General features: G+C 41.3%; 1 protein-coding gene across 4 annotated transcripts in view; it reads left to right on the forward strand.

The window, feature by feature from the left end:
* The window catches only part of HERC3 (HECT and RLD domain containing E3 ubiquitin protein ligase 3), a 43658-nt gene extending 18925 nt beyond the window's left edge, over positions 1–24733 (forward strand). For 2 of the 4 annotated variants that reach the window (XM_031607614.2, XM_090138790.1), the window contains exons 6-25: positions 1658–1749; positions 2750–2880; positions 3490–3650; positions 4163–4239; positions 5026–5150; positions 5688–5747; positions 7527–7638; positions 9173–9362; positions 11018–11181; positions 11434–11547; positions 12755–12778; positions 12874–12963; positions 13896–14066; positions 14696–14839; positions 16214–16380; positions 17430–17496; positions 18968–19050; positions 21734–21917; positions 22428–22530; positions 23127–24733. In XM_031607614.2, coding sequence (XP_031463474.1) covers positions 1658–1749; positions 2750–2880; positions 3490–3650; positions 4163–4239; positions 5026–5150; positions 5688–5747; positions 7527–7638; positions 9173–9362; positions 11018–11181; positions 11434–11547; positions 12755–12778; positions 12874–12963; positions 13896–14066; positions 14696–14839; positions 16214–16380; positions 17430–17496; positions 18968–19050; positions 21734–21917; positions 22428–22530; positions 23127–23335 — 2468 coding nt within the window. In that variant the 3' untranslated portion in view covers positions 23336–24733. Of the gene's footprint in view, positions 1–1657; positions 1750–2749; positions 2881–3489; positions 3651–4162; positions 4240–5025; positions 5151–5687; positions 5748–7526; positions 7639–9172; positions 9363–11017; positions 11182–11433; positions 11548–12754; positions 12779–12873; positions 12964–13895; positions 14067–14695; positions 14840–16213; positions 16381–17429; positions 17497–18003; positions 18091–18967; positions 19051–21733; positions 21918–22427; positions 22531–23126 lie in introns of those variants that run through there. The other 2 variants (XM_090138789.1, XR_004168879.2) reach the window with 2 other exon arrangements.
* Positions 24734–26389: the final 1656 nt, after the last annotated feature.

Consider the following 26389-nt stretch of genomic DNA (forward strand, 5'->3'; position numbering starts at 1 on the left):
CATTCTCCTTGTCTTTTTTTGCGTAGTTTCTGAGTAGCTTTAGATATATAAGCAAGTTTCTGTCCACAGATAGACATGATATACAGCATGCATGGATAATTTATTTTGCGTGAGTGAGTACAAGAGGTGTATATACTTATAAACATTAGATTGTGTAGGAGCTTATAAACACTGTGTTGCAAGAGAAAAGCATTACCTTATATTTTGTCTGTGTATAATGGAATGATGCAATTTGACAACCCACTCTACCTACTGAAACATATATTTAAAGCAATTACTCAAAAACAGCCTGTAGTTTAGCACAGGACGCTCAGATGTATTAAACATCATTTCACCTTGTTTTGCACTTTTATGAGTATAAAACATAGTTGTAAGACTTGTAACGTATTTTGCACCCTCTCAAAAATGCTCCAGGTCTGTTCTCTTGTGCTGTGTGTCAGCTAGAGTGTTGACCTAGTATAAGAGCAGCTGTGTTCTTTCCTTGCAGACTGACAGATGCTTCTGATCTCAACACAGCACTGTTAGAAATGCTGTATTCTATGTATGAGAAGGTTTATTTTGATGTAGGACTATCTTAAATAAAAACATAAGGGGCATCTGCTTGTGGAACTGTGTTGGCCAGAGATCATACTCTGCTAACACTCAGTAAGTGATGCTGTCATAAATACTTGGCATTTGTGGTGAGTGAGTCATGATAAGACAGAATTCTACTCAGTGAACATGAGCAGCAAAAATTAAGAGCATGGGTATTCTGCAGCACTGTTACTTAAACAATTATGCTGTAGAGATAAACTGTAATTCCTGTCAAGGACAACATAAATGAAAAAAATCTGCTCTCATTTCTAAATTCATGAAAATGTGACTATTTGCCTTTTACCACACAGAAAAAAGCTCCTGTCAAGTTCTTGAGTCTCAAAAAATGACAAACTTCTACTTGATATTTTGTTGGTACAAAGGAAGCAGCTGTTCCCTTTACTGTCTAAATGTTTTGGGGTGCCCACTGCTCCTTGAAATGCAAATTATTTTTATTTTTTACATTGTAAAACGTATAACTTTGCTTAGTGTATTCATCCTTGGGAGAGCCCTGGTGACTAGAATGTCACAGTGAAGGAGAAAAGCATCATTCAACTGTTGGCAAAGATCAGCCTTTGCAAGTATCAGGATCTTCTTAAGGGATGAACAGAGAAGGAAGGCATTAAATACACCTTGGGATTTAGCTGTCATGTGCTCTGCACTGGTGTCTCCCATGTCAGGCTGGTTTTGTATGAGAAAAAGATTTAAAAATGGTGTTGCAAACAAATGTTAGCAGTCATCAGCAAAGAGTTGAAATGGAGCATGAGGCTGAGGGTGAGTGTAGCTCGGCTACACTAGCCATTTATTTGTGCCACGCTGCAAGTGCAGGTGGAATTTATATGAGATACTCAGCATTTGTGTCCTCACTTCATCCCACTTTTCTTGAACCAGGGCAAATCTGTTAAAAATGGAAGGGGAAAGCAACAGTGGAGTAATTAAGGATCTGCTTTTTCTTCCCAGTGTTTGTTAAAACTCTCGTTGTGGCCCAAGTTGTGGAATATGTCTAAAAATTAGACTGCCAGTGGTTTTCTCAGTCATTTAGGACTGTATTTATGAAACAGTTCCTTTATTTTGTTCTACACAGACCGAGAATCCCCTTGCCATGTGAAGCTATTGCGGTCTCAGAAGGTTGTTTACATCAGCTGTGGAGAGGAACACACAGCAGTTCTAACAAAGGTAAAGAAGTTCCCAAAGCTGGGAACCCTTGCTGCTGTCTTGCCTGAAGGTTTCACATTATTTTCTTAGGAAATGGTGGAAAAGAACAAATCAACGTTCCTTATTTTATCTGACTCCTGGAAAAGAGACTAAGTGGAAAATAGTCTTATAATTTATTCTGAGATTCATTGCCAACGTGAACCAGTGCTGTTTTTAAAATGAAGATGTTAGTAATCCATGACAATGAATAGTAAAACTCAGGTGAATGTCTTAAAGAAATGAGCTTTGTGCAAAAAGAGAATAAGAAACAAATATCCAAAGGGGTGATAACATAATGTTGCATTGGAAGATAGAGTTACTGTGCCTCAGAATAAAAGGCAGACAGAATGGGCTATCAAACAGAGAGTTGCCAGTCACTCACAGCATTTACGAGAGGCTTTCAATTCCAAATCTACTGCTGTTTCCAAGTAGTGTGTAGTTTAGTAGACAGAGAATAGGACTAGCATTGGGGAGATCAGTGTTTAGTTCTTGTCTCACCCCAGCCACTTCTAAGTGTGTTGCTTCCTGGGTTGGTGCCTTAATGTTCTCTGCTGTAGATGGAACTGAAAGAGCTGATCTTGAGGTTCCTGTGGGAAAGCTACTGTACAAGACCAGAGTGTGATTCTCATTCAAGGAGAAAGGTCACAATCTTTTTGAACAGCAGCTGACAGTGGTGGATGTATAGTATAGTGGAAATGGGGGCTGTTGAACCATATTTAAACCTCCTGAGATTCAGGCTCATCTAGTAATGGTGGGGAAAAGCTTGTCTTCTGTAGGCATACCTGGAGATAATTACGACACCGATGAATGGCAGGGTAGCTATTTGGAAGCTGCAGTAGCAGAACACAAGTTTATTTTCGGAATCCTTTGGAATCCCCAGCAATCTCTGCTTAAGCTTGAGCTTGTAGTGAAACTGGAGTTAAAGAGATGCTGCTGGGATTTGGGTCCTAAATGGAGAATATGCTGTTTGGTTTGCTAACAGAGTGGAGGGGTGTTCACGTTCGGTGCAGGTTCCTGCGGGCAACTGGGACATGATTCCATGAATGATGAAGTGAACCCCCGAAGAGTTCTTGAGCTGATGGGCAGTGAAGTATCCCAGATTGCTTGTGGCAGGTGAGTACTATGTGCAGTCAAAAATTTTCCTTCAGTGGAGGTTAATGCTGACACTGAGTCTTGTAAATAGAAGGAATAGTCTTGCTTTTGCATCGTGTGTGTCAAAATTAAGTTAATGTTAATTTTATTTCCCTGGAAAATCTTAAGTCCCTCTGATGGAGATTGGTTTTTAATTGAGGCTGTTGCCCGTGCCCCAGGCATGTGACACCTTTCTGTTTTAATGACAGAGACTGACAAAGTCTGACAAAGACAGACTTTGGGGCTGCAGCCCCTTTTGGTTACAAGATTCCAGCCTCTTTCAGGAGGAGAGAAGTTAGTATCATAAGTGTTATGTTCTTGCCTTTTATATGTGCAGGCTTAGCAAATGACTAAGCTAATTCAGTCTTTTATCCTGATATGCGCCAGCTAGCGCAGGCTGCTGTTTGTCACTTTCACCTGAAGAACTGCATCCTATAAAGTGGTGCCATCAAGTGGCAAAAGCTGAGCACTGATGCTTTGTGCCAGCTTCTGGCCTGGGGGAAGTGAGAATGAATTTTAGGTTTGGTTTGTGTTTTTTTTTTCTTTTAATTGTTAAACATGGCCCAAACTTTGTACCCATCTCTGTTACAGACATCACACTTTAGCCTTTGTGCCTTCTTCAGGAATGATCTATGCATTTGGCTGTGGAACAAGAGGCCAGCTGGGAACTGGGCACACTTGCAACGTTAAGTGTCCCTCTCCGGTGAAGGGTCACTGGGCAGCTCACAATGGGCAACTCTCAGGGAAACCTGGTATGTACTATGAATGATTTGAAGTAGCAAATGGGCATAAGTCGCTTCATCTCACCCATGTTGATCTAAAACCACCTTGACGTTACACTGTAAGTTCTTGAAATGGCAAAGGAAACTCATTCCTGTGGCCCAAATGCAGTGTGGAATTATGGGGTGACCTCTGCTCTCTGTTAATCTGTGTGCCCTGTCTTATCATGGCAGAGCTCAACACTTGGTGGCCTTGAGCCTTCATTACATTGTTTTAATACTGATTTCTGAGGGCTTTGGTTTCTCACCTATATAGCAACCTCACTGCTATTTAGAAATTACAAATTTCCCCTACTGCCAGGTCCTGTGTCCTTCTCAAACAAAGTGCTCACGTGTTTCAGTACCTTCTCATTTCAGCCTTACCTTCAAGGAGCCAGCTGTTCCTTGTAGTGTAAAGCACGAGACAGTGGTGGTGCAAATGTGGGGGGAAAAGGCAAAGAAAGATTAATCAGCCTCTAATGCAACTGCATTGCTTTCCTCAACAGATGCCTGTAAATATCATATTGTTAAACATATCTTCTCGGGAGGAGACCAAACGTTTGTACTTTGTTCCAAATATGAGGTAAGCCAAATTAAGTATCTTCTGGTATTTCCTCAAATCTATTTTCCTGCCCCAGCCCTCAGATCACACCTTTGTGTTTTGTTTGTTTTTTTTAACTAATCTCCTGAAAATGAGGTGGTGTTTTGGAGTCTATTCTACTTTACAAACCTTATTGGACAACACTTATTTACAACAGTACAGGGATTTACAACTTTTTTAGGTGCCTTCCTTTTAAGTCATGTCAAAGAGTGACTGGGAAGACACTGATACCAGTTTGTTCATCAGGGAGGGAAGTTACTTCCTTGGCACATGGGAAGTAATGGACTGGTTTACTCCTGAGACAGTGAGGTTCACATGATGAGAGTGTAAGGAAGTGGAATACACACTGGGATATTGTCAGATCAGCTGGATAGTGTGCAGTTTTTCTGCTTCTGTCATCTTATTTTTTTTCAGTAAGCTATTGACATACACATTTGAGGGATGGACGTAGCTGTAGAATAAATGCACTAAGCCTTTGTTTATATGCAACGTTATTTGAAAGAGCTTTGGTACATTTAAGGAAATTATACTTTCTTTTCTTTTTCACTTCTCCTCTTTTTTAAAGTGTATTTGGTGATGACCTTGGCTTTTTCCATTCCTTCCCATGCTTTTCCTTTTGAACTTATTAGTAATGGTGCAGCTTCCTAATCAAACCTGTTCAGAGACCGTACCCAGAAAGCTATCAGTTGTATATAAAAACCAGAAATTTTTAATAAGAAGGAGTTGTTGTACAAGCCTGTCTTTGCTGAAATCTGTATCTTCTCACAGAATTCCTTGCCTGCTGATGATTTCCGGACCATAAATGAAACACGTTACACCTGTTTAATAAATGATGAAACTATAGATGTCTGGAGGCAAAAGCTTTTAGAAAAGAACAGTTCTAATTCTGTCAAGTAGGTATTGTGGCACTGGACAAGCCTTTTGTTGGAAGTTTTATTTAAATAATTTTGTTGGCTTCCGTGCCATGTTTTCACTTGAAATTCAGCAGCCCTTTCAAGTGTGTGGTTCTTGGCCATATCCAAGGGGAGAACAAGTGCCAGTCACAAGGATACCAGGTTAGAGCTTCCTAGCAAAACCAGAGGAATTTAAGGCTGCCTCACAATACTGCAAATAGTGGGTGGGAAATTGATTATAAAGTTGTTCTTCGTTATGTTCTTAGAGTTCATGAAAAGCAAGAAGACTGTTTAAATTCTTCCCCGCCTGCTGTGAGAAGTGAAGAGTAGGTGGAAAGGAGGCATTGCTAACATCCCTCTTTTCAAAGAGGAGTGTTACACGATACTGAGTGAGCCCCTTAACCTCTGCCTTTGAATAGTGGGGTGTTCTTGGCATTGTTTCCCATAGAATGAAGGGAAGATGTCTGAAGAGATTTGCTTGGACATTTGTTTTATACCTTCTATCCCTGTTTTCTTTTGTCTTCTTGCTGCAAACAGTAATGTTGTTCAGATACTGTCCTCAGCTGCCTGCTGGAATGGAAGCTTCTTGGAGAAGAAGTAAGTGAAAAACAGAGTCAAGTACTGTAGCTTTCCCTTGAGGCAGACTGGAATCTCTATCTGTCACTCGCCTGTTGCAATGGGCTTTAATTGTTCTGATCAAACAGGAGATTGGGCAAAGAGTGTCTGCTAAAGAGGTAGTTGGTCAGAGCTGGGTCTAAGAAAGTGCATGGTGAGTAAGTAGCATGCTTGTTATTTTTCCTTATGAAATGAATATGAACTTTAAAAGAGGAATAGTAATACGATATTAAAGGAAATTATTAATACCAGATATTGGAGTAGTCTCATACCCAGCTGAGCTAGCTGGGGGAGGCTACTGATTGTGGAATTGTATCTCAACACAGGCTGCTTTTGAAAAAATACGTGCAGGCCAGCATGGAAGCACTTTCCTTTTAGGGGACATCAGCTGTGGGAAGTTCTTTGCTTTTGCTTGCGGAGGCAAGAGTTTCAAATAGGTATAACTAACAATAGGTGGTGACAAGGATGTAATATGCATAGCTGAGTCAGAGGCTGTGGGTTGGGGAGGGCTGTGTTGTCTGTGTCTGTAAATGCTGGGGAGTTAACAGCATGAGATGAGGTGGAGGAGGAATTTTTATGGTGATGTGATGAGTAAATGACCTGTAACTAGGTGAAGATGACTTAGTTACTCTGAATAATCTTTTGAGTAATCTTTTCCAAGAGCAGCTCAAAAAAGAAAACAAGCTACTCATTATTCTTTCATTTTTTCAGCTGGTACAATGGCTTCTTCTGTAGTGTTGCAAGAAGGCAACGTGACTGTAGAAGAAGAGTTGTGTCATGTTGGTTTAGAATGGGGCCCTAGGCAGCCTGGTCTAGCATTAGGTGGGAAGGTTGGTGGCCCTGCATGTGGCAGGGGGGTTGGAGATTCATGATCCTGGAGGTCCCTTCCAACCCTGGCCATTCTGTGATTCTGTGATTCTGTGAAAATAGTGAGGTCTCTAATTTGAGTATTTGAGTCACTGCAAATAGTGTCAGGGCTCCTTGGAAAGGAGTAGAGTGTGTGATTTGTTCACCTCAGTGCAGTTCTCTTTCCACCTTAATGATGCCTTGGCTAGTGCAGACTTTACTTGTACAGTTCTGTGACCAAATGAATGATCAATTTGATACCCTACTATATGCCTTCAGTGCCCAAATGCCATTTAGTTTGCAGTACAGCTCTTTGGTACACAGGGCTGAGTAGAGAAGCAGCATTTCTGTGTCTGTATGACTGGGCGTGCTGCAGTACTACTACTGAAGCTGCTTGTACAGCAGTGTGACTCTGAGGAGCTATTTCCAGCCTGGTGCTTATGTTGTTATGGAGATAACTACTCCAGCAGTCTATGATTAACTTCTCATTGCAGCTGCACCAGCAACCTGACAAATGCATCCCATGTTTAATAGGTACTGTTTCCTTCAGAGTGTGTCTGATAAAACACATTCCTAGGGATAAATAGTGTCATGCATGGGAATTCCACAAGGTCAGTGAAATTGTAGCAGTTGTCTTTTTATTTTTACTGGCATCTGTGAAGTTACATCAAAGAGTTTGATAAGCTTTATCTGTAAGAATTCTAAATCTGAACAAGGCCCAGAGGAGTTCTGAAGGGGGAACTGTGCATCTTGTTCTTAGCAAGAAGATTTGAAAATCTGCTTTGCTTCTAGTTTGATTAATTCAAACTAGAGGGGTCAGTCCTCCATCACTTGCTCTGAGACAAAGCCAATCCACAGGTAATGTTTTCTCTTCCTTGAACTTATGTCTGTCATCTTTTTTTTTTTTTTTTGTAGAATTGATGAACATTTTAAGACCAGTCCAAAGATCCCAGGGATTGATTTGAACTCCACTAGAGTGCTGTTCGAGAAGCTGATGAACTCGCAACATTCAATTCTCCTAGATCAGGTATTATACTTCACAGTTTTTTGGGTGTTCCTAGGGGGAATTAAAAGCTTTGTCCCTCTGTAACATGCAAGAAACAGCACATTTTTGGGGGAGCATTTGTATTTCAAATCTACAGGCTGGATCCATCATGGTGTCAGTGAATGCATCTCCACTGACCTGGATGGATTTTGATGTTCTCAAAATCTGCCTCAAAAACTTGTTTTTAAAAAGTTTTGTTTTGTGGCATCTAATTAATGGTTGAAATGACTCCTGAAATCACATCTGTGTATGTTATGCTTGTATATAATGACTATGTTCTTACTTCTGGTGTGTCAACAGCTGAGTACTTCCTGGTTGTTTATTCTAACTCAGAGGATTTTTCTTGTGAATGCAGAGATGTGTGAGAAAATAGTGTATGTTCTCTATATTTCAAGCTGTAATTTTTACAGTTTTTTTCTTGTTTGTTTTTGCTCTGGGTATGATCTTCAGCTTCTCTCAAGTCTTCAGTGGATATAGACTGACAACCAAGATGGGACTTAGTAATAATAAGTTCAGTGGCTCCTGAACATAGGTCACTGTCTTCAGTGAACTTTAGGGGACCTTAAAGGTCAGAGAGTAATCGTGGTTCTTACCCAATGGAGTCTTTTCTGATGAAGTAATAAAGTTACACTTGCTAGGTGAGCTGGAAAGTCACACCAAGTATCATGCTATAATTTTGCTGCTAAAATCTATCTTCCAGAGGAGGAAATTGAGAAGGGCCTTGTTGTAAGGGCTCTGGCCTGAAACAGATATTTTGCTGTGTGCCAAATATTGGTAGGGGTGAAAAGCTTAAAGTAACTTAAGAAACTTAAAGTAACATTTTGGAACTGAGTATATAAAATGTCTCTTCAGTCATCCAAGGTGCTATACTCCATAGCTTTTTAGAATTTCTTGCTTTCACTTTTGCTATTTGTTCACTGGTCATATCTAATCATTGTTTTCAACTTCCCTGACTCCCCCTCAGCAGAAATGACTCAATGTGTTGAGTAGCCCTGTGGTCTATCAGTCCTTGTTTTAGGCACAGTGGGACCTTTGTACACCGACCTGTGGTACGTTGAATCTCTGTGTATTATAGGCATCAGAAAGGGACACTGGTAAGAAGGTGTTGTGTGACATTTTGCCAGACTTGAACTGCAGGTGAAATTTTACATCTTACCTGTCTGCTTCAGACAGAATTAATTTTGGAGAGCTTTATCTATAAGGTTTGGTGTCTGTTTTGCTGCGCTTTTATGTGCAGAAAGTGCTGAATGATAAATTAATTGGCTGGGCTTCCAAAGAAGGGATGTGACCTTCAGCAAGAGGGGTTAAAAAACCTAGACACCCCTGGAAAAACCTACCCAAACATTTATGCATTTTGAATAAATGAGTTTAGTTGTGTTCTGTGGAGTGCTTCAAGGGATCGGAAGCAAAAGCTAAATCTACTTATGCTCTGTGTGCTCTGTTTACACATCATTGATGTTGTAGGAGCTCCATCATCCAGGGTAAGTTGTCTCATTTTGTTTTTTTTCTCCTCTAGATACTGAAGAGCTTTGAAAGCTTTTTGATTCCTCAGTTGTCCAGCTCACCACCAGACGTTGAGGCAATGAGGATCTATCTGATTCTCCCTGAATTCCCACCCTTCCAAGATTCAAAGTATTATATCACATTAACACTTCCTCTGGCAATGGCTATTCTGCGCTTGGACACCAATCCTAGCAAAGTTCTTGGTAAGGGGCTACCATTTAAGATGCATGTTGCTCTCACCATCCAGTGAAGATACAAATTACTGTCTTTTGATTTTTTGGTCACATTTCTATGTTGATTTAATTTTGGTGATTTTGTTAACCGTGGCTGTAGTGATGACGACAATTGAGTATCACTTGTGGTATGGTGTCAGGAAGCAGCTGCCTCTAAAAAGCAGCTAGGAACCGAAAGCAGACGAGGAATCCTCCTCCCAGAAACCTATGCTTTGATGTAAAATAATTTTAAACATAACGTGTTAATTCTAAACATCAAATACATTGGAATGAATACTCTGCCATAAAGATAAAATATGGGAAGCTAGAGAGTTACAGTAATATAAAACCTATAATTTTACAGTGCTGTGGACAATAAATGAGGAAGCAGATTCAAGTTAAGCATTGTTTTAATATAGGGGTAGAATATTTTGAAGAACACTTAATAAGAAAGTTATTCTAATTTGCCTTATCTAATTTACCTACATTCAGAGACTCAATTCCAGAGAAAGTTTAAGCCTCTGTGTGAACATAGAGTTTTCATGTCATGAAGATTAAGTGGTACTACTCTCTTAAATTTAAACAGATGTTGTTCACATCCAAATATATTTTCTGTGCAAGGTAAATCAATGAAAATACTGCTAACATAAAGTTAATTTAGCCTATATAAAGTGCAGAAAAAACTATTGTTTGGTCTGTGGTCAACCGAAACACAACAGCTCATCTCCTGCATCTGAATCTTATTTCTGTTGATGTTATTTCATAATCAACACAATGCGGAGAAGATAAGCTGCTCAAAATTGCTGCTCATGTTTGCAAAGATATTGGCTCTTTGCTGTTTTATTCTGTTTCTTAAGGTTGTCTTACACTAATGCTCATATATATAAAATGCTATGTAAAATATTCAGGCCTCTAGAGGCATTGTTCTGGTGAATTTTTTTTGAGGTTTATTACTGTATTTATTTATTTTATTCAAAGAGGTTTTGAAAGCAGATTTCCTCCTCTGCTTAGAACTACTTGTCCACTGTGATTAATAGCGTGAAGAAGTGTAAAAGATTCTCTTTCTGTGGCACACATTTGTTGTGCTGACACTTCAAGGGGATAAGCCAGTGTTTATTTCTAACAGTAGATGTGATGTACTTTGCAGGTGGATTGGTTCCCTGATAGGCAGGGTCTCTTTGGAGGAAAGTTAGCAAGAAGTAATAGCAAGAAGTAATTCAGCTTATTAAACAGAGGGATGTTTAGTGCAGCTGTGCCAAGAGACTCTCTGACTCTTATACCCTCAGCTATAAAAGTAGGTGTACTGATGGAGAACTAATCAGAGAACTACTTTCTTATCACTGTAAAGAGACAATGACTTGTCTGCAAGATCCTACAATCTTGAACATAAAACACTTGAAGTAGTTGGAAAACCTTGAGTTCAGGCTCGTGCACTGATCATGGCTTGGGGCTGGATGGTGAGTGATATGGTTGATAATGGAAGGGTAGAAAGTAAAAGCTTCTGGTGTCTGCCCCCTCCTCTGCTTGCTTTCCTATTCCAACAGTCAGGAAGGAACTACGGAAGTTTTTAGGTGTGTTCCTCTATTTTCACTTTTATGTAAGGAGCATCCAATTCCGGATTTATTTTGATGTCCTCTTCTTTTCAGATAACTGGTGGTCTCAAGTGTGTCCAAGATATTTCCTCAGGCTAGTGGATCTCTATAAAGGTGCAGTGGTTTACCTCCTCAGTGGAAGAAAGACATTGTTGATCCCAGTCTTGTTCAGTAGCTACATCACAGCTGCTCTCAGGCTTTTGGAGAAACTCCACAAGGTAAGCCTGGGTGTGTGTGTTGGCTCAAGATGATTCAGTCTTGTCTGCTCTTGGTCAGTTGGGGAACAAGCTCTGGTGTGTTAGCTGTCTCATTGTTCATTGAAACTCCACAACAAGGAGAAGAAGTTTCTCAATTTTCTGGAGCCTGTTTGTTGCAACCTGCTGTATTTGATTTTATAAAAGCAAACCTGCCTGTTCTAAGAAAAATGCTGAATGCATCCGTATTTAAAAAACTATCTGCTTTTTCCCTAGGTAAATCAGAAAGTTAAACATATAGAATATGATAAGTTTTATATCCCTGAGATTTCCAGCTTGGTGGACATTCAAGAGGACTACCTCATGTGGTTCTTACATCAGGCTGGAATGGTAAGAGCTTTCACATGTACTCTGTCCACATTTGTGTCTCTTATGAAAGAGATCTATATTTTTAACATCCTCTTATTTGAGAGCATAATGTATGCAGTGGAGGAGCATCTCTACATTAAGTCTCAGATTTGGATAGTTAGTGACTTGATGAAGAGCTAACAAACAATATTTATCTTATGTTTGCAACAGTTTCTGTGATTACCATTTCAGTTCCTTCACAAATGGGTTAATTCAGTCACTGAATCCTTTTAATGTAATCTATACCTTGTGAGCCAAAGGATGTATCATAAAGTTATAATTTTTACCCTTTGCTTCTGTTGTTTAGGCAATATTGTGAATAAATACAGCCAGTGATCTCAAAATGCTGTTCTGTAAGAGTGGGCAGTGTAACATTCTGGATAGGGGACTGAACCAAGACTCGAAAGATCTGGGTTTTATTCCTAGCCCTTCACCTTTTTTATTCCTTACTTTACCATGTGTAAGAAAGGAGATAACGAAACTGAGGGCTGGAAAATGCTGTACAGGAGCCCAGTAAGATTATTTAATTATAACAAGGAAAGAAATCCCTAATGTGAGAAAGCAAACAAATAAATCCACCCAGAGATGCTGCAAGATTAAAACAGGACTGCAGCAAATATTACTGTACGTGTTTGTGTGTACCTTCTAAATGTTGTGAGTGCTGTGTTCTCTCTCTCACCTTCCATCGTATAGATAGTGCAGCTGTGTGCTTGCTTTTATTGAGCAGAACAATACCTAGTACATCAAACTAGTAATCTAGTTTGATGTAACAGTAACAGTTTAAAATGTATCCATAGCTAATTAGAAGACTAATTTGTGTTGCAAGACTGGTCTTATATTGTTGTGCTGTGGCTTTACATTCTCTTGTTTCATGTGTTCTCTGCCTTGAGGGTTGCTTTTTTTTGTTTTTTGTTTTTCTTCATAAGGTAAGTTTCACCTCTATCAGGCTAATGGGCTTCTGTGACAGTTAGTCCTCTTAGTAATGTTTGGTATGAGAGTTTTGAATTAGAAGCATTTGTTTCCTTGAGAAGAAAATTCCCATGCTTTTCTTTAAGAGGAAGAGATTGGCTTGTGGGAGAAAAATTCCCTTTGGGTCACCTTTGAACTAGTTCATCCTAAGAAATACACGACACAGTCTATAGAGAAAAAGATTTTCATTTCTCTCTCCTTTTTTTTTTCTCCTTCACAGAAAGTAAGACCATCTATCATGCAAGTAAGGAAATTGTTTTTATCACTCTTTATTTGAAAAAGTGTTTATAGAAGCTGTAAGTGAGAACAGATTTGTCTGTCTGTCTGTCTGTCTTACAGGATGCTGTGACTCTCTGTTCTTATCCTTTCATCTTTGATGCTCAGGCTAAGACCAAGATGTTACAGACAGATGCAGAACTACAGATGCAGGTAATCATTCTCTCTTCAAGTTTTCCTGCCCTAATTACTTTTTTCCTGTCTTTTGCATTGGTGCCTGCAAGGAAAGGAGTTCACTGGGAGTTACTTTGTACTTCGTTTTTTTGGTTCTATCTGTAAGCTTGGCCTGCACTCACTGAGCAGCAGGAGTCAGCTTCTGATGCTCTTATTTTGCCACTTTCTTCTGTTATTTCCAACTCCCCAAACTGTCAGCAGCACATTGCTGTCAGGAGGGTATCTGCTTTGTGTTGGCAGAATAGCAGGCTGGCAACAGTTGTATTGTCCTGAGAGACAGAATCTTTATGAAGACAATCACTTAGAGGCCAAAACCAGTACTTCTGTGAGTGCTGGAATGGAAGTTTGGTTTCCAATGGATTTCTGTCTCAAGGTCATTTGAGTTTTTAAGCGCATTTACTGTATGAATTTGTTGCTATGACAGACAAAGAACAAGAATGAATATTCTGTGGGTGGTCAAACCTTTGACTAGACTTTCAGAAAATCTGTATAAACGAGAGCTTATTCACTTGTATGCAGTGAATTTCTTGGTATATTTTCACCCGGCGTGTTAGTAACACAATTTTGCTTTGCAGACTGTATGGTACCTTATCAAGGTTGTGTTCATGCTGTTTTATGACTCAGTAGAAGCTTAAAGAAAGTCTTTTTCTTCCACCAGCCTGTCACTAATGTCAGAAAGTGTTCACGAATTTAATATCTCTGCTTAATATCTGTTTCTTGCATTTGTGAATTGGTGATCTCAGAAGGTGTGGGTGTGGAAAATGAGAGTGCAAGCAGGCACGCATGCACACAGACTTGTATAGTGGTCACACAGTTCTCATACCCTGAGGAAAACAAACTGAGAGGAAGAAAGGAACATCAGGCATATATGTTTTCCTTCCAGCTGTTTCTCACGCCTTTCTTGTTTACAGGTGGCAATAAATGGTGCAAATTTGCAAAATGTTTTTATGCTTCTCACCCTGGAGCCTCTGCTGGCCAGAAGCCCTTTCCTGGTACTTCATGTTCGCAGGAGTAATTTAGTGGGTGATGCTTTAAGAGAGCTGAGTATCCATTCAGACATTGATTTGAAAAAGCCTCTTAAGGTAAGTTTTCCTTAAACCTTCTCATGCAGCTGACACTTCCATAGCCTTTCTGCCCTTTGCACTGCCACTTCAGCAGTGTCCTACCATATCAGTAGAAAGCAGGGATACATCTCTTCAGTGGGGGAGCTGGATCTTTCTCCTCTCTGACTCCGGGAGTTTTTTGGCAGTAATCAGTTCACAGGAAGCCAGTTAGAGGGTTTGCTCTCTTTTCCTGGTGACTCTTCTAGGTAAGGGGCGGGAGGGAAGTAATGTCTGTGATATGATGTGTTGTCTGTTCTGCCATTCTGTGGGAGCAGAGCACTTACAATAAAGTGTCTTTTATCTTTGAGCAGTTGCTGCAAATTTCAGTAACTGTTGTCATGCTGCTTCAGTTGCTGAGGAGGCAGGTGATTATGATTTGATTGCTATCTAACAGGAGAAACATAAGAAGTTAACGTTTATCTAAATATCAGATTTGCCACTCTGTGCTTCCTGTCTTTCCCTGCAAGCCGAGTGCTTGAAATTGGCTCAAGGACTGTAGCGGGTTGGGGCATGTCAGGCAAGTTGCTTTGCATGGTTTCAGTCAGAAAGGTGTCTGATTCATTCTGTCTCAGCTCTGCATCCTTGTTACTGATCTTTGTTTTCTGCAGGTCATCTTCGATGGTGAGGAAGCTGTTGATGCTGGAGGGGTGACAAAGGAATTTTTCCTCCTGTTGCTGAAAGAACTCCTCAACCCCATCTACGGCATGTTCACTTACTACCCAGAGTCAAACCTGCTGTGGTTTTCAGACACGGTGAGCCCTTGTCCTCTGTGCACACAGGTTGAAATAATGTACTGCTTTAAATGATAATGAAGCTAGTGGCAAACGATGGGAAAGAAGTGATTTTCCCTCCTGTTTTCCACCCACGGCATAACGTGAGCTTTATTTTCAGCCCATGTAAATTAGTATAGGTCCATTAACTCTGATTATGCCTGTTAAGGAATTGACTCTTTATTCATATCCCACAATAAAGCTTGTACTTAGTATCAGATGACAGTTAATAGAATTCTCAAATAGCATGAATGTGATAATCATGTGCTGTTTTACACAACCAGAGGTTTAGGTCATACTGGCATTAAAATTCAGTACTTTCATTGCTGTTCACGTAATTGCAATCAATCCACTTGTTCATGCATCACTATCACCTTCAGGTTCAAAACTTGTTGATGATCTATGTGAGGAAACTCTTAAAAAGTAAGAATGCTGTAGTGAGCACTGGTTGGTTTTGGAAAGATAGAAAGTTCTCAACCTCTCAGATAGCTGGAGGTGATTGTTTATATCCTTTTTTTTTACCTTCCTAGTTATGTCATAAGTTGGAAAGTGATGTTATCATTGTTACTATGAGGTACACTTGCCGTGGTGGGGGGTTCTTTTATTTGATTAATTACATTGTTGAAGGAAGGAAATGACACGGTGCCTTTTGTAACATGCGACAGTATTACAGAGCAATTACTCTTCGTGTTAAAGCTGTAAAAATAACAAATCTTTTGACACTTAAGAGTAACGACAACATGATCACTGAAAATATCTGAGTCATGTATTTACAACATTTAGCAAATCCAGGTAATGAGCCTGTGACTGACCTAGCAGCTTGAGAGTAAATACATGAAGGAATGAAGCCCTGTGTACCAACAGCTGCCTGTGTTTGCCTGGGTGGCACTGTGGTTATGCATAGGCTTTTTAATAGAAGATAGAGTGAGTGACAGGGAGAGAAGTGCTAACAAATTTTTTTGCAGTACATAGGTGGCAAACACTGAAGCTTTGTTAATGGCTGGACGTGGCTCTGGGCAGCCTGATCTGGTGGTTGGCAACCCTGCACATAGCAGGGGGGTTGAAACTAGATGATCATTGTGGCCCTTTTCAACCCAGGCCATTCTATATTTCTCTGATAATGTCTAAACGCAGAGGTTTACAGAAGTAATACAACTGTTTCTGAAGTTTCATTTCTGTGCCACACTCCAGCAAGGCTAGGATCAAGGAATTCATAACCAGGCTGGGACCTGACACACTCTGTTTTTGTCCCGGCTGAGATAGCAGGGGCTGGCTTCTTCATGCATGGGGTAAGAGTGCAATGCATCGTGCCAGAAACACTGCATCTCATCAGGATTTCTCTGTGTGGTTTTGAAGTGTTTTGTAGAACACAACTGGTTTCACTTGATTGGCATCATATGCGGTCTTGCAATATACAACTTCACAGTGGTAGACCTTCACTTTCCCTTGGCTCTGTACAAAAAGCTCTTGAATGTGAAGCCATGCCTAGAGGATTTGAAGGAGCTGTCCCCTACAGAAGGAAGGTATGAAAAACAAAATTTGCAGCCTTTCTGGGAAGGGAAACCATCCATCTGAGATTGAGAAATGCTAAATGGTACAAACTGCTCAGCACATCACCTCCGGGTCCTTCTGAGTGACCAATTATTTTGGGGGTGCTGTGAGACTAGCAGACTGCTGTGGTGAATGTTACATAAGCCTTCTCTCCCCTGGGCTGTCAGATCTGCTCAGGTAATAACCTCTGTAGCCACCTTGCTGGCCCCAGAAAGCTCAGTATCAGCACAGCCAAAGCGCTGCCGCTCTGTAGCCCAGTTACATGCATGATCCCAGATCCTAGCCTCAGCTTTTTCCTCAAGCCAGGCTTGGGCTTGGCCCTGAACCAACGTAACTCTGACCTGCTCCCATGAGCAGATCCCCAAGAAAGGGGGCTGAACTGGGTGAAGGAATGGCTTTTTCTAAAATCTTTGTTTAATCTTTTCTACCTCATTGTGTGAGGATATTGGTTTTCTTTGACAGAGATGTTAATATCCCACTGCTGTGTGACTGCTGTCTCCTGTCTCTTTTGAGTTACTGTCTGGTTTACCAGCACAAAGCTGCAGTTGTATTTTACTAGAATTAAGTAAAATGTCAGGAAGACAGCAAAAGGACTTTGAGTGATAGGAGAAGAATATCTTCTATATAATGGAGATAAGGATACAATTTCCCACTACCCTGTTTTCTTCCTATCCCTCAGACCTTCTTTATGTCTAGGCATAAATATCTAGCAGCCCTTGAAAACTAGAAATGTAGCTCTGTCTGAGGCCAGGATGACTACAGGGTATCCATGTACTGGGTAGGCATGGACTACATGGATATTTTGTGTGGACTAGTGCCTGTTGTGTTTCTAGTGAAGCATCTTCTCCCTTGAAGCATATTTCTTACCTTTTCAGGTGACTCAGAAGTTCTCTTTCTTGCAATCCTATTACATCATAGATGTATGATGCTTTTTACTTTTGCCAATTTTCTTTTTCTTATTAAATGTCTGGCTTTTTGAATATGTTTTTCTTTCTTACTTCTTTCCCCGACTCACATATAGGAGTCTTCAGCAGCTTTTAGATTATCCTGGGGAAGATATAGAGGAGACATTCTGCTTGAATTTTACAGTAAGATATATTTAACATACAAGTGCTGTGATTGTTTCAGTATGGTTGAAGCCCATTCATGTGTATTATGTGTTTGTTATAAGAAATGCCTGTAGCAAATACCCTATGTTAATGTTAAGTTGTTAAAATGCTTTGTTGTCAACTCATGTTGTTTTTAATATGGCAGTGAAAACTAAGCTAGTAAGCAGGTTAAATAGAGTGGTTTTCAGAGTAGCTGTGTTGTCACCGTGGCATGTAACATAATGCCAGTGGCTGACTTCTCACACAGAAGAGTAAGAATTAGATTCCTAAATCCTCCTTGAAAATGGAGGTGTTGGGATCATTGGGCCAGTGCTTGAAATGCTAACACAGTTTAGAGTTTTCCTTGCTGTCATAATCACATTTTTAAATGTAAAGTTTATATTGTTTATATGTGGTTAGGCTACTTAGAAACAAATATTTTCTAGGGGACTGAGGTAGTCAGCTTTTCTGTGCTTCTAGAGTAATATATATTTTTTTCTTTTCTAGCTAGTAACCTAGAGACAATAATTTCTATTACACAGTGGAGGTTCCCTAGAATTAAGAGTTAGATCTTCATGTACATTAAGATATCAGGTAGGACTTTCCTCATATGCAAACATATCAATACTCATGAAGAAATACAGCATCATTGTTCTCCAGTGGTGTTTTGCTGTGCTACCCTCAGGCAGGTTAAGGGCTTCCATGTTTCAGTGCCTTTGAAGTCCTGTTGCTCTAACACACTGTGAGTGGTAGATTGATCTTGAGCATGATACAGATTCTTGGCTGTCTGTTCAGGTCCAGCCTGGGGCAATAACAAGGTAGCAGGAAGCCCTGCTACACACTGTCAGGCTGGGAGAGTGTTGTCTATTTCTTGTTCGGTAAATGAGAACACAAAGTTTCTTAAATCAAGCTTGTCTCTTGCCTAAGTCAGACCTGAGTCTGCCTTTATCTCAAGCAGGTCAGAGCTGCAACTCAGGATGAAGTAATGCAGCCATAATTATGATAATTTTGTATGTCCCAGGTATGTTTGTACTGGTGCCACTGCAGGCCAAGCAAGAGCAGCAGTTTGTCTGTGGTCATGCAGTCTTGCAGTGAGAGCAAATGAATTAATCTACTGTTCTTCCATTATTATGATAATAATAGTAATAGTAATGAAAAGTAATTCTGTTCATTGCCAAAGCATGTGGGCTTATTTAAATATACTTTTTGTAGTTTGCAGTCTCTTGTTGACCTAAAGAAAAACTTTTTTCCATTCTGAACTTGCTTTTAGGCTTAACATCAGTTCTGCAGCAAATGTAAATGATAGAAAGTAGAGACATTTACAGGATGGAAAAAGTGTTCTGTATATACGCGCTTTCTGTCCCACCCTTCATATGCCACTCATCAGCTGTGAAAGAGAACCCTGTATCTTTCTGCAGGCATATGGTCTGAGAAGTACTTTTAGTGAAATTAATTTTGTTATTTTATATAGATCTGCAGGGAGAGCTATGGTGTGACAGAGCACAAGAACCTGATTGAAAACGGTGACAAAATTCAGGTGCAAAAGGACAATAGGTAAGTGGGGTAATATGTGGGGATGGGCTCACACTTGTGATGAAGTCAGATGCACTACCACAGAAAATTTGGCTGAGATGAAATGTGGGGGAGAATTAGAAGTCACTGAGAAGTTGTTTGTAAACAGATTCTAAGACCAGTTGTTCAGAAAGTTATTGGATGCTAGTGACATTTAAATACAGAATGAGGTTTGCATCCACCAGTGTCTGAGAAATGTCCCCCAGCTTTTTGGATGGGTATCTTCTCTATGAAAGACATTAATAGAGACCCCTGTCACAGCCTTCTCATGGTAAATAGAGATCACAACATCCCCATGAATGGTACAGACAGGAGCTGTACCTGTAGGAAGTAAAACGGAAACTGGCAAACTTGTTCGTACTGTTAATTCTGGAGCAGGAGACATTTCCTTGTGTATGCCTGATAGAGGACCACCGTCTCCAATCAGAGCCCTAAGGCCCAGCTGTATGTAAACAAATTGCATTTGGCTGAAACCTTGAGAGTTATTGCAAGTACTGTTACCATTTACCCCCCCTTGATTTTTTTCAGCTGCTAAAGTATTTTCTTCTCATAATCCTGTAATTGGATTTCCACAGATGCCTTGATTACTTGAAACAGCATTCAAATTCTTTCTCTGCTGGCAAAACAGTGTGATCCAGTGTTTAGTCAGCAGGATGGTTGGGGCTTGTGCAAGAACTGCTGAAGACCTTACTGGCAGTTCTGGAGATGAAGTCATTTCCCATTAATCTGATTATTTAAAATGGTTCTGATTGTGTCTAAAACCGTGGCTGTAAAAGCTTTGTCTGTATTAACTTCTTAACTACTTTACTGTAGTTTTACAGCTAGGTAGCTGTCTCCATACAAAACTCAGGTAGAGATGGAGCAGTGTAAATCTGTCTCCTTGTAAAGAGAAGATGGGCAGCAAGATGAGTATGGGTGAGTTTGAGACAATGAAGATGGAAATGCCAGTGCTGGTCTTTAGATTGGGTAGGCATGTACATTCTAAAGTAAAATAGCCTTTTTATTGCCGTGTGCTGCACTGGCCTAGGGGAAGGATCAGTGGTTTTAGCTCAGAGCAAATGTTTGGGAAGAACATCCAGGTTAACTCCTTCAACTGTTTAGTGAGGAAAGACAAGAAGAGGAGCAAATCCTTAGAAAGAAAGTCAAGTCTGTGGCTGCACCACCTTAATGCATTCCACAATGCAGTTGCTTTGTCATGGCCAGAGTTTTGAACTCAAGCTAACCTCTAAATCCAAGTCTAGACGTGGCTGTCAATTCATCCACCTTACTGCTTAATGACTTCCTCTGTTGCTATGTTTAGAGGTCAGGGACCAAATTGCTGCCCTGCTGGCCTCAGAAGTGTGTTGTGTTCATGCCTTTGGATGTTACCCTTCTCTTTGAGCAAGGTTCACTGGTAACTGAAGGGTTCTTAGGATTGCTTTGACTGAACAGTACAGAGTAGGAAATGCTTGCTTTTTCCCCTTCTCTTTTGAAGTTCATATTGGGTATCACAGCATAAAATGTTTTTGGTAAATGGTTTGTGACTGTAACTGCCAGAGTGGTATTAAGCAACAGTTAAATGCTTAATCAGCTTGGGTTTCCCTAATGCTCAGGTGACCATCAGCAAAATGACAGCAAAACAAATGCACTGGAAAATAAATCCCCCTTTGCTGTATAATGTATTTTTCCAAGCTTTCATGTTTGACAGTCTGCTTCCTTATTTTCTTTCTTGAATTTCTTGCCCATCTTTTCCTGCTTTTACATAGTGTATGCACTGAGAATTCCTCCACCAGAAGATCATAATGCTTCTTCCAGTTGTGGCCTTCTTTGATAACAGTTGAGACACTGGGCTCTGCTTGGTTCCTTGGTCTGCTTCTGAGTCTAAGTGTAAGCAGTTCTTAAGTGCCAGGCAGAAACAGCTGCTCCACCCATAGAGACTAGTTACATGTTCCAGTTTGTCATCAGATGATATCATCAGGAAATATTTCAGGTCATTGCAAAAGTAGAATTCTAGGGTTGCATTCAGATCCTGGTGCTTCAGAATGAGAAAAGAGAAAATAAAGACTCTTAACTTCCTAACAAAATCTGGAGACAGTTTGGCCATGGCCTGCCACAAGGTTTTTGCCAGTAACTGCAGAATATTACTTTTATTTCACTGCTGTTATTGGGAACCTTTGAAGCAAAACAGTGTTGTCATTCTGAGGGAAGTCATTCTCTTTGCTGCCTACTCCAGAAGCACAAATTCTACTTTTATTTAACCAGAGTGTGAAGGATGAATAAGAGATTTCTAGGTTTATTTTCTTGTTCTGTAGTAAGAGAAGTAATTCGAGGAGAAGGTTAATGGGCCACGTAGTTTCAGATTGAGACTTTTCAGAACAGGATTTCCTCAGTCTGGACTCAGTGGGGACTGGGTTTGGAGCAGCTGCCTCTGCAGAATCACAGCGTGCCTGGCCAGGCTCCCAGTTCTGGAGGTGGTAGCCTCTCTCAGAGGTTAGGCAGACACTTGGTGCTACCTGCTGCCTTAATTCTTTGTCCACATTGCAATGATTGAGCTTGGTGGTGGTGGGACAAACTTACTGAACACGAATTTTTGTAAGACACATTACAGGCAAAAACAGGAAAACACACAGTGCTGCTGCTCAGGCATTTATATGAAAGTGCTTTTCTCTGTCTCTCAACATCCTAGGGAAAAATTTGTTGAAGCCTATGTAAATTACATCTTCAACTGCTCCGTCCATGAGTGGTACACAGCTTTCTCCACTGGCTTCCTGAAAGTGTGTGGTGGGAAAGTCCTGGAGCTCTTCCAGCCCACAGAGCTCAGGGCCATGATAGTTGGAAACAGCAACTACAACTGGGAGGAACTGGAGGAGGTAAAGCTTCCCTTCTCATTGTTCTTGTCTTTTTAACAAGCACCAGGAGGGTGAGCACAGTGGGGCGTGAGGTGTGGTGAGCCACAGTGTCCTTTTTTATGTGCCTTGTTCATCTTGCTGTCATTCACATGAAATGTCCTATTGTCCTGTTACTAAACACAGCTCAGGAAGGAAATTAGGGATGAGAAAGAACAGAGGAGAAGGACTTCAGTCTGGTTTTTATCAGTGTGAAGGCTAAGACTGTAGGAAAGAGACAAAACTTAGAGTAAAACTCCAGTATACAAGGGCAAGAAAACCCACCAAAAACACTGACAAAGGGTTCAGAAATTGTTGGGAAAATGCTTTGCTTCTTTGAGCCATGCTATTGCTTGTGGTACTTCCTATGCTCCATTTCTTAATTGCCAGGTAGCAATCTGATGTCAGACAAGAGAGAAGACCAGGCCTGGTTTCTGCTTAGTTTTTGCTTTCTATTGCTAGATGCAATGATGTGCCTTCTTGCTTTCCTAATAGAGTGCTGTCTATAAGGGAGACTACACTGCGACGCACCCAACTGTGAGAATGTTTTGGGAAACCTTTCATGCATTTCCTTTGGAAAAGAAGAAGAAATTTCTCTGTAAGTATTTTGCAGTGGTGCAGGCTGTCTGCTGAAAGAAAATAATTGGGTTGTGGTGCATTGCGTTAACAGAGACTGACCCAGAATGCATGATTAGCTCCTCAGTTACTTGTTCATCAGATAGTCTGCTTTGTCCCTATTTACTCCCCCCAACCTCAAAACCACTGTGTGGTTGAAGTGTTCACAGGGCGGTATCTGCAGTGGGAGTATAGTATCCATCTATTATGTTGCTAGGTGGCAGATTATGGCAGCCCCCAGTGCCCATTGCTTCTTCTGCAGGCATTGCAACACTCATATTAGGAGCAGTGGGGCAATTTAGGGGTGATAACCAAGAGAAGCTGACATATAATGTATAGGAAAATGAGACCATGTTGGTGTGCGTAGGTGTTGTTTATCACCTCTCCTGATGGCTGTCTCCATGTGGGAAGGGAGTTGTGTGCTGAGAGGAAATGCCATCAAGAAATGTCCTTGAGAAGTGCATCTGTATGCTTCGCTTCAAGCAATAGATGGTGTTGGACTAAATGACCTCCAGAGGTCTTCTCCAGCCTCAAAGTGAGGTGCTTGCTCTGACCAGCCTGCCTTCTCTCTGCTTCCAGTGTTTCTGACAGGCAGTGATCGCATCCCCATCTATGGCATGTCGAGCCTCCGCATTGTCATCCAGTCCACAGCCAACGGGGAGCAGTACCTGCCTGTGGCACACACCTGCTACAACCTCTTGGACCTGCCCAAGTACAGCAGCAAGGAGATCCTCAGTGCCCGGCTGGTGCAAGCCATTGATCACTATGAGGGCTTCAGCTTAGCTTGATTGGTGTGGGAGAGGCCCAGACACTTGGGTATGCGGTGGGCTTGGGTTTATTTTTGTATGGGAAGGGATCGGAGCATTTTTGGGGGAAAAATATTAAGAATAGATTTGGACAATGCAGTCTCAACCTAATGCTGCCAGTATTTTGTGAGGCTTTAGCAGGCAGGGACTATTGCTTTGAATTTTCTGATCTGCTGAACACAATCAGTTCAGTGAGCTTTTCTGTTGTTTTCCCTCCAGATTCACAGCAGTGCCCTACCAGCAACTCCTTCTAGTTTGCTTTTATTGCCCCTTACACACACATTGACTTCTCATTTTAGATCAGTTTATGTAGTTGGTGTTCCTTGCACTTAGGCTATGGTGGTAATTCAGGATGAAATAGTGATCACCTTTTAAAAAAGCTGTGATTCCCCACACCCTTTTTTTTCCTTCCTTTTTTAAATGCAAGCTGGTTCTTGCTTACTTGGAGCGAACGTATCCCCTCTGCACTTTGGTCCTCGGCAGATGGTACTGGGCTAAGGTGTCACTTGTTATCCCAGTTATGGTACGTGCTCTGTCTTTTTGCACCAGTATATCTCATGGAGGATGTGTTGGTTGCAGGTTTGGCTTGTTATTCCTCTTCTGTGTGAAACTTTGTTCCCAAGCAACGTCTTCTTAAAGGATCATCGGATTCCTTTGTGTTAAGGCTTGTAGATGGACAGACTGTACTGTTAACAACAGGTTTCTTGGACTGTGTCTCTCTTGTGTTGTTTTTCTGTCCCCATGTTAGGCAGGGGGGGCAGAGCCACGTCCAGTGTTTCCATTCTATCAGATGTGTTCTTCATTACAAGGAGAGCTGGCAGCGATTATCACTGCCACCTTTCTCCAGAGGAGTCCTGCGTGTGTGAGGATGTGTGCAAGCACTCCAATGTCATCAGACCAGAGGAAAAGAAAGAAGCATTAAATTCCTGTTGGTGTAGTATCTCTCTTGTTGGAGGCTGGTGTTATTACTGCAGTTTATGGTTGGAGTGGAGCCTGTGGCATCTGTTTGGCATGTGCTGGGGGGAAGGCTAAAGGACAATCTGTTATGAATTGCAGTGGTAATGTACAGTAACTGTACAATAAAAGATGAGCAGGCAGAAGTGTAAACTGTGTTCTGTAAGGTTGGAGAGACCCCATCCTATTAATGATAAGTAAATGACTACCCCATTTTTAAGGTATTGGTGTAAATCTCATTTGAAGCCTGAGGTTGTTTTGCAATTGAATTGTTCTTAGGACATACTCTTTATGCACCACGTTCGATATCTAGTATTGAACTTTGCACCTTGTAACAAAAGGTTATAGGTTTTGTCTTGGCAAATGGAAGAGTGGAGTGCTGGTAATGTAATGCAGCATTGAAGAAAAATAAAGCAGCATATGAAATGTTGATAATGGGTGTTTTTTTCAGAGGGCGGGAGGGAAGGAAAGGAATGAGGAAGGAAGGAACACCTGCAGATGTGTATCTGGAAGTCCAAAGCTAACCTAGGATTTTGTTATCCCCTTCTCCATGCCAGTCTTTCTTACTTTCTTAACAACAGTGCAGATGGTGGTTTTGGTTTTTGCCACAGGGAAAACAGCATTTTAGAAATAGAGAGGAGGCAGCCAGGTGTGTCTTTTTTTCTTTTTTAATTTACAATTTTATTTAACGGATTCTGTTACGTTTAGCTTTCAAAGTTCAAAAATATAAACTCTCTAAAGTGCATAACTGTACTTACATTTCATATAAACTATCTGAAATTCTAGCAGTATGCCATGTAAACAGCGGTAACTAAGCATCAGAAAATGCTACAATCTCATCAGTTCAAACAATGCAATGGACTGTTCCCTACGTATCATTTATCAAGATTTGTCAGGGGCAAAACTCAGCAAACATCATTTATTGGTACACAGTGCAAACAGGCTTTTAAAAATAATCAGAGAAATCATACTCCTGGGAAGTGTTGGCCCACTACAACGTGAATGAGGAGGAAAAGGGGCAGGAACTACACCAAACTTCCCTTCCTGTCACTCACTTTCAAATGCAGTTTCTAAGCCCAACGGTAACACTCAGCATATCAGATCTGCAGAGGCAGAGCCCCACATCTCCTTCATGATGGACACTCAGTGCCTCCTAAAAGCCACACCCCCGTTCATCATACAGACCCTTGCAAACAGGGAATTCAGCCTTCACTACTTTTCTATAGGAGCAGGCAGTTCTGCTGTCAGTAGAAAACAGCCCCAGGCTCTCCTAACAGAAGCACATCAGCCTCTTGTGAGGCAGACTGCCAAAGCAGAGCCCTGGGGAAGGGGGAGGAAGGCGGCCTCCCGAGTAGCTGCGAGGTGCCAAAGAGACCTGCCCTCAGCACCAGCTTTGGCAAGAATGAACACAGCACATTGAGGGGGGGTGAGTTTACGTACTGCTCCTCTTTATGGGCCCTCCTGCCCGCTGAGAGAAGGGAAGTGAGGAGCTCTTCTGTGGGTTCTGCTCCTGTGTGAAGCCTGGCTGTGATGAGGTGCACTGCACCCATCCTCAGCTGTTTGGCTCCTGCACTCAGCTCCCCAGGGGACTGAGAGAAAAGACAGCATCTACTTGTGATACCAGGGCCAAGCCCCATTAACAAGGGCATCTTGCCCCAGGTCCAGGGGGAGGGCTGCAGGGCAATGACTGCCTGCATGCACTCCTGGAGTGCACAGGGCTGCAGAACTGTCAACTGCTTGCTGTGATTCTGGACTTACTGCCTTTCACTCCTTCAGGTGGTGATTGTCCAATGCAAGAACTGGAATCCAGTGGCCCAGGACTCTTTTTCAGATCTGATAATGTTTAACTGCCCAACGCTGCACTTGAAACGTGCAGCACGAGGCTCCAGGCTTTCACTTCCCTGTAGTATCCTCTGCCCCAGCATACAAACTACAGCCAACAAAGCCACAGGGAAGAAAAGAACATCCTCTGTTGCCACAAAGTATCCCTGCTTCAGCTCACATTGTCTGATGGCACACATAAATAACACTCAGGCTAATGGGTGTGCATGACATCCATGTGGACTTCCAACTTAAGCTCTT

This window comes from Phasianus colchicus, chromosome 4 (assembly GCF_987193195.1).
Source record: "Phasianus colchicus chromosome 4, bPhaCol1.hap1.1, whole genome shotgun sequence".
NCBI lineage: Eukaryota > Metazoa > Chordata > Aves > Galliformes > Phasianidae > Phasianus > Phasianus colchicus.